Consider the following 8,368-nt stretch of genomic DNA (forward strand, 5'->3'; position numbering starts at 1 on the left):
CTGGGTTCGAATCCCCGTCGGCCGGGGCCTCTCTGTGCGGAGTTTGCATGTTCTCCCCGTGTCTGCGTGGGTTTCCTCCAGGTACTCTGGTTTCCTCCCACAGTCCAAAGACATGCAGGTTAGGCCGGTTGGAGAGTCTAAATTGCCCGTAGGCATGAGTGTGTGAGTGAATGGTGCGTGTGCCCTGCGATGGACTGGCGACCTGTCCAGGGTGTATTCCTGCCTTTCGCCCAATGTATGCTGGGATAGGCTCCAGCCCCCCTGCGACCCTGATCAGGATAAGCGGGTTCAGATAATGGATGGATGGATGGATAGTAATAAACCTATCCTGCCCTAGCATTAGTAAATTAGTAAATGACAGGCACGAGAAACGTAAGGTAACATGAACACATGATTAGTCTGTTAGTTTCACCCAATCCTGATCTAGCGTTAGTAGTTTTAGTAAATAGACAAATAGAAACAACAAAAAGGGTGTGAGTGACAGAGAGAGAGAAAGCCAGAACGCAAGGTTTGCGGAAAGACATGTAAAAGTGTATGTTTAAACAACGACCAGTCTGCGTAACAATAAACATAAATCAAAACATAACACTAAACGAACTAAGACGATAACCACTCAACATAACAAGGTAAAATAATCGTAAAGAAACATAACTAGACATGACAAGAAAATAAATCGTAACAAGAAACAAACTAAACAACATGACGAACCTAGACTAACATAATACATGATAAGACAATACGTGACTAAGACAAATGATAAAACATAAAACAAGGCAAGACAGACCTGAAACGTGACACAGTGCCTGGACTAAGAGGTTCATCTGCAGCGCTCGTTTCATTCCCACTGCCCATTTCACACTCCATCTCCCCATCATCTACCCTGTCACCGCCTGACCCTCTACCCCCCCATCATCTACCCTGTACGCTGTCACCGCCTGACCCTCTACCCCCCCATCATCTACCCTGTACCCTGTCACCGCCTGACCCTCAACCTCCCATCATCTACCCGGTACCCTGTCACCGCCTGACCCTCAACCCCCCCATCATCTACCCTGTACCCTGTCACCGCCTGACCCTCTACCCCCCCATCATCTACCCTGTACCCTGTCACCGCCTGACCCTCAACCCCCCCATCATCTACCCTGTACCCTGTCACCGCCTGACCCTCTACCCCCCCATCATCTACCCTGTACCCTGTCACCGCCTGACCCTCTACAGGGTCATAACAGTAGGTGGTGGTTATTGAATGGGAATATTTTAGAAAATAGATTATTTCTTGTGTTTTCGTGATCCAAGACACTTGTATTATTTTTCTGCCGGGTCTCAAGAGGATAAAGGTTTTCACAGTCATGCAAGACAGCATTTTAAATTGGATGATCAACAGGACAAAAGACTAAGAGAGCTAAATGTGTAAAACTATTCAAGTGAATTACTAGCACTTGGGTGGATCCAATACAATTCTCTGAACAATCTCCCATATGGAATAATCACCTTCTAATTTCTTATTTCTCAACTCTGGTCCTCATGTTGGCAAATGCCAAAAACAGCTTCCAAAGGCAAACACAAGCCTAGAATTAAGACTAGAGACTGCAAACCCTCTTATACCAACACAATGTAAGCAATTGAATACAGCAGACAAAACAAACAGCTGAGAAGCAAACTGTCAGTCCCAATTATTTTCAGTCCCTTAAAGTCAGGGGACAATGTATAACAAGGGATATAATTGCCACATGGATTACCTGACATAGATGTAAATACCCATCAAATTAAGGCTGACAGACCCCTTACCATCATAGACATATTTTCATTTCAAATCCAAAATGCTGGAGTACAGAGACAAAAGAACAGAAATTGTACCACTGTCTAAATACAGACTTCACAGTATATCATGCTGTAACAAAGCTGTGAAAAGACTTTTGGTCCCTACCCAATGAAATTGCGTGGCTGAAGACTATGGATCGGACTCCAGTTTGTTAATTAATTTGTCACACTTTAGTACTGGGTCAGCCACAAGAGGGTGATACAGCCCAGTCTTGGCTTGCCCTACGGGTTGTACCTCAGCAGGAACAGTTTTCAATACTGTCTGCATGACACATCTAGCATGCGACTTACCAGTAAGCCATTTATTTTGTATTTAAATATTTATTTAGTTAGCTATGCGCTAGTTGAGTAGAGAGTATGCTAGCTACCACTTTGCTTTCAGTGCTTCACTTTATCTTTCTATAGATTATAAGTCTTCATGCTAGTACAGTAACATAGATCGCTAGCAAACAAGCCAACAAACTTAGCTACCTTGTGTATTCCTTAGATAACCAACCCAGTTATATCTTAAACTGAACACACTGATTTATAAAAGCAAGATGTGGGATACTGTACACTGCCAGCATTTAACCAGTTACAGTATAAATTATCTTAGTTCCCAAATTATAACTCTCTTTTTTTGCATTCTTCTCTAATTTAATACAATTACAATACGTTTTTGTTACTAATTATATTATCAGCATAACAATTTGAGTGAAATGTTGAATCTTTGAAAAAATGTTGAATTTATGAGTTTCTTAGTATTTGGTATGTCCACCTTTTGCTTTAATGCCAATGTGCACTGCAGATAGCATGGACTGATGATTCATGTTATCCCAACATTATTTGAGAAAGTCCATTTTTTGATGTTACTAAATGCTTTTCTTTTGTCAGTCTTCAAGTGTCCCTATAAATATTCAGTGGGGTTGAGGTCAGGTGGTTGTGAATTGTGCAGCACTCCTTGCTCTTCTTTGGTCTTCAAGTAGTTTGTCCAATGCTTTGAAGTGATTTAAATTTGTAAAATATTTCCAGGATTACATGAGAAAAACATCCAAGATTTTCAATGTGGTCTCAGACTTTTGGACCCCACAAGTGAATTATTAGCGTATTTGTCCAACGCATCATTCTGAAGAAGCATGGAATTTCACATCTCATTTCTTGTAGTCTTTTAGACTGTGGAATATTTATACAAGTTCCCATTATTATGCATTTTTATGTACTAGTCCAGATATCATCAAACGGTAATTTAGCTCTCTGGGATTGAGGGAAAACCGTCCCTGCATGCTGCCAGGTCTTTTGCCACAGCATAGCAGCAGACATTGCAAACTCACCACTGTGGGTTATTACACTGGCCGACAGCACCAGGTACATCTTTCAAAGAGCGACTTTTCGTCCTCCTCACGAAAAGATGCGGCCTGTCCCTTTGATTCACTCAGCTTGGCTCCAGCTGGTAAACCCACAGATGAGTGAATATTCCTCCTCTTCACTGAACATTGTTCCATCAGGCTGTCCTCTGTAAACGTTTAAGTATTTCCGAGATAAAGTATGTGTATGATCTTAGGAGGGTATACTGGCACTTTCAATACCAGTAGCCAAGTTTTAGAATGAGGTCTGTGTACAGGAGAAACACCTAATGTCGCTGGTCTCCACAGCTTAGTGGTTTTCTAGTTAAAGGCGCAGGCTGTTCATTAAAGTTATGTTAATCTATCAGCTAGCATCACAGGTACATGACAGGAGTGTGTGCTGGTGTACAGCCCACCAAAATGAAAGAGGATATATCAATCCTATATGCCTACATCTATGAGGAGGAATTCAACAGTCGGCGTGACAAAACAGATTTTCTCTAATATTATTTGCGAAGTAGCCAGAACGTAACCCATTAACAATCATATGCGTTTTTACTGCTTTAGTCAATGTAACAGAAGGGGGAAGTCTTTGGAAATGTCTGAAGAAAGTCTGAGTGTGTACAGAAGGCACAAAAAGGACACAAATAGCATTTTTGGGGACAAGAAAAAGGTGACGATCATGTGTCAAAACTGACAGTACAGCGGTGTGAGCCAGTTACTTCACTTGATTGCTGCTTTATGCAATTATGTTGGAGGTCCCATAATATCTTCATCTCAATCGTTGCTTTCTCCACCTGAGCATGCTAAATGTGGATAATCCTTCCTCAGTGGTTCACCCACTCCACTGTGTTTACATTGGATTTAGCAGTTTCCTGTTTTTAGCTGTCAATGACTTAGGAACAGTGTCACAGTGCCCACGCCATTTTGACTCTCCTGCCAAATGATGCTTGACGTGGTTAAAGAACTTTAAGTATAAATATGTTGTTATGTGAGAATTGGAAAAGTTATTTTTATTATATATTGAACAGATCTAGGTATATGCTCATTTTGGGTACAGGTACCCTTTAAGTCTGTATGCCGTATCTGTGAAGGACTGTAGTGGCTGTTGCTAGCCAGCTATGTAGCAGCTATTTATGCTGCCTGTTGGAAGTTGTGTGTACCCACTGTGATTTATCCACAGTCACATAAAATGCAACAGTACTATTCAAAGTCATGAAAGGGAAAGGGATGATTTCTTAAAGGAACAGAAGGAGAGGCTAAATGGTAATTACCATTTCTCAATGTCCCTTCTGCATACAATCCCAACTGGAAGGATATTTGTGCAGGCTGCGTTTGTGAACAGTTTTATTTTGAAAGCCAAGAACAATAACCTGCCAAGCCCCATGCCATTCCTGAAAAGGGGAGTTATATTTAACAAAGATTAAACAAAGAAAAGAGTAAAAATCAATGGCGGTTTAGCAGGGGTTGATCACAAGATAGAACTGTAATAAAAAGGTACAATGAACACAACAAAGCACTAAAGGGTACTAAACAAAGTACTTTACATTCATTTCAATGTGTCAGGTGAGTCCAAAACAATAAAGCACATTGTTCACACCCAGCCAATTTAATAAAGAAATGGTAAACAAAGATAAAACAGGTCAGTCCATTGACATCACAGTCCTTGGAGAGAGGTGCCAGACATGCCACCTAAGCTATTAATGCTAAAAATGTCTTGTACAAATAAGTTGTAATAGGCTTTTAAGTAGGAAGTCTAGAATCCAGTGCACACATAAATCATTGAATTCATTTTAATTGTAACATAACATTGCTATTGTTGAGCTATTTTTTAATGTCAAATTCTTGTCTGTTGCAGTGCTGTGCTGTGGTGCGATTGGGGGCATCAGCCAAAGTTCACAACCATGCTCTGACCAGCCAAAGCTCACAACCATGCTCTGATCAGCCAAAGCTCACAACCATGCTCTGATCAGCCAAAGTTCACAACCATGCTCTGATCAGCCAAAGTTCACAACCATGCTCTGACCAGCCAAAGCTCACAACCATGCTCTGATCAGCCAAAGTTCACAACCATGCTCTGATCAGCCAAAGTTATCGTGACAAAGCTTACAGCAGCTAAAGTTATTTTGGCAAAGCTCTGATCAGCCGAAGTTATCACGGCAAAGCAGCCCAAGTACCCACAATCATGATCTGATCAGCTCAAGTTGGCATCACAAGGAAAGTCAGACAGACTGGGACTTGGAGCCTAAGAGCAGTGCCTGGTGTGTGACACACAGACAGACTCGGGTCTTGGAGACTGGGAGCAGCGGTGTGTGTGACACACAGACAGACTCGGGTCTTGGAGACTGGGAGCAGCGGTGTGTGCGCACTAGCTACAGTTGCAGAGCAGGTTCAGAAGATTCCCTCCTGTATAGCAGACAACATCGTCAACACAACCGTTTTCTCTTGAATTATAAAGCAATCAAACAGCCCATTAATTACCAAGGTTCAAAACGCCAATTAGCGGCATGCATATTCCAGTCATAATCCTTGCATAATCCTTGTTTTCCTTCAATAACACAAAGACAAATTCCTTTAATATAGTTAATTGTCATAATGATCACGCTTTCAGTATCTTGACGGAGCATGCTTCAATTAAGACCCAAAGTAACACAGGACTAACTGCACAAAGAGGTGCAGTAGCTGAGAGAGGAGAGACATGCAACATACAATTTAAATAATTAAATTAATGAATGAAGCCAACCGGCCAAAAATTTTTTTTTATTTTGTGTGTGACTGCTCTTGATACCAGTTACCATTAGTATGACCTCACCTTCCTTCTCTAAAAATGTAACTCAATAAGAAATCAGCCACCTAAAAACAGGATTTAGTCTTTTACAGGCCATGTCCCATTCCTCTGTAGCACCCTTATGAAACTTTTGACTCAACTTTTGTAATTGTACTATTTCAGGACCCCTGAACCTTCAGGTTTTAGACTAAACATTCAATTAGTGAGCGATCTGAATGAGGCACAGCATGTGAGGAGATTAGTTCTGGCTCTACTGACATTTTATAATAATTACAAAATATTATGACCAAACCCCAGCAGAGACCACCAGCCCTCAGGTCTGGAGTCTCACACTGGTCAGATTCAGCTCTGGTAGATCAGTGGCAGTAAAACCCAACAGTAGCATGGTCCTCCAGTTGATTCATAGCACCAATGTGAACAATGCATGTCAGCAAACTGTGTTAATAATCACAAAACTATCATGTAGTAGTGGTATTGGTAGTAGTAGTGAACCTATTTATTTTACCTTGGAACAGGAAAGCTTTGCTGTTGTTGTGGAGCCCTGCCACTTGGGTAATTCCAGAAGTTTCATTTGCCAAGTCCAGTTCATTGATGATATCAATTTGTAAACCGGGGTCTATCCCAAATCCTACAACTAAACAAAAGAAGAAAAAAAACACACTTATGCACAGGCCACCGTACTGCACATACAACAAATATGCTGCAGTGTTTTGCTTTTTATACAAAAATTCAACAGCGAGACATTTAAATGGCGACATTTCTTCTGTCTACAGCTAAGAGAGCGTTCCTACATATGAGTCCGCAACAAATGCAAACGCGTGTAACTGACCTGCCCTCACGTACTTTCAATAAAGTCGACTGCAGCTTATGGGACTTCGTCTCGCTTTCTATACACCAGACTGTTATATCGTGATCTTCGCAGTTCAAAGGCGAATCTGATGTAGGATATAGCGCTAAAAAAACTATTTGCTAAAATGTATCTTTCAGTTGATTATTGGCCAATCCATGTCTCTGGCAAGTTAACGCATCGGCTTCGTTAATGCCAAAATGTGTGCTCGTAACTACGCCATACAGCTTCACTCCCAACATCTGTAAGGGTTTACTGCGGGTGCATATCCAAAGATGCCTCTTGAAAGCTGACTAGCTGATTATTAGGCAACAATAGTATACCCAACAGACATGTATTAACTTCCTTTATAAAGGATTTTTTTATCCAAGATATTTGCATAGCAAATAAGTTTAGACTGCGAGAAAATTTTATCAAACGCAGCCAATGAATCGAATTCCAAAGACTGTTTTACTTTACTGAATGACCACCTGAACCAAAAGGTGCGCAGCGCGAGCGAGATAGCAGGATAGAATGACCACCTGCACAAGATAACTGATCTGTCATCATTTGCTTTACAATGCATAACGTTGCCACTCGATTTATTTGGCAGCAAAACGCCTACCTGGTTTTGTAATGAGTAGAACAAGCAGAACTGACGCAAACACATCCATTTCATACGGTAAATGTAACTGTATAGATCCCTTAAAATACCAATGGTCGCGTGCTTCGCAGAAGTCCAAACTTGCAAGGCACCGATTCTGTCTTCAAAACTGAGTGACTGAGCGCAGCGCACCGGTGTAGAATGTAGCCTGTTGGAACGTTCCACGTCTCGGTAATATAGGATCCGTCAATCGTCTTAAGATTGAGAAATATTCTTTAAATGAATTATTTCGATGTTTCTTCACTGAAAAGGTGAGCATTTTCTAATTTGATGTTGGTCTTTTACTTGGGCAGCTGTAGGAGACATTTCTTGTGAATCTTCTTGTCCACTGCGTGGACGATTCTTCCCCTGCACCCGAATGAGACAACTCCCCGTTCTCGAGGTAGGGAAAGGTTTTTGAGGAGTCAGAGGAAAGGACACACCTTATTGCCCCGGTTATGATTGCAATCACTGTCCTAATGATTGTAATGATCATTTATGTCACCATCACAGTTGCATCTCACATATTTAAAACAAGGAACTGTAAACTATTTAGATAATCACATTCAGTGCCATTCTTTGTTCTGTTCTGAAAAAGTCATTTTTAGCAGAGGCCAACTTAATAATGGAATTGATATCCTATATTCAGGATTCTGTCTGCATTCTGCATAGACAGCAAGGTAAATGATGGCAGGCTTATCCTTCAGCCCACCGATTCCCTCTATCTAATCTGCCAAATGCCAATAATGTAATCATTTCTCATTACTTTCTTTTTCCCAACAGCACCCCCTGTTACCTGCCATGCTTTCAATGCCTTTTTATAAACCCAGGTAATAGTGAGCTGTTCTTGTAATCACATCACTTTCTCTGTTTCCTGTTGTGTACTAAACCAGGTCTTTGGATTGCTTTCCTCATAAGAACACACAGGCCAGACAGATAATAATGACTCAAGTTACACAATATTGGAT

General features: G+C 41.1%; 1 protein-coding gene across 1 annotated transcript in view; it reads right to left on the reverse strand.

Moving 5' to 3' along the window:
* The window catches only part of LOC133111125 (protein kinase C-binding protein NELL1-like), a 328,107-nt gene extending 320,591 nt beyond the window's left edge, over positions 1–7,516 (reverse strand). Inside the window, exons 1-2 of the mRNA XM_061221274.1 lie at positions 7,383–7,516; positions 6,437–6,565 (exon numbers count right to left, since the gene is read on the reverse strand). Of these exons, the coding sequence (XP_061077258.1) occupies positions 6,437–6,565; positions 7,383–7,431 (178 nt within the window). The 5' untranslated portion in view covers positions 7,432–7,516. The remainder of the gene's footprint in view (positions 1–6,436; positions 6,566–7,382) is intronic.
* Positions 7,517–8,368: the final 852 nt, after the last annotated feature.

The sequence above is a fragment of the Conger conger genome, chromosome 15 (genome assembly GCF_963514075.1).
Source record: "Conger conger chromosome 15, fConCon1.1, whole genome shotgun sequence".
NCBI lineage: Eukaryota > Metazoa > Chordata > Actinopteri > Anguilliformes > Congridae > Conger > Conger conger.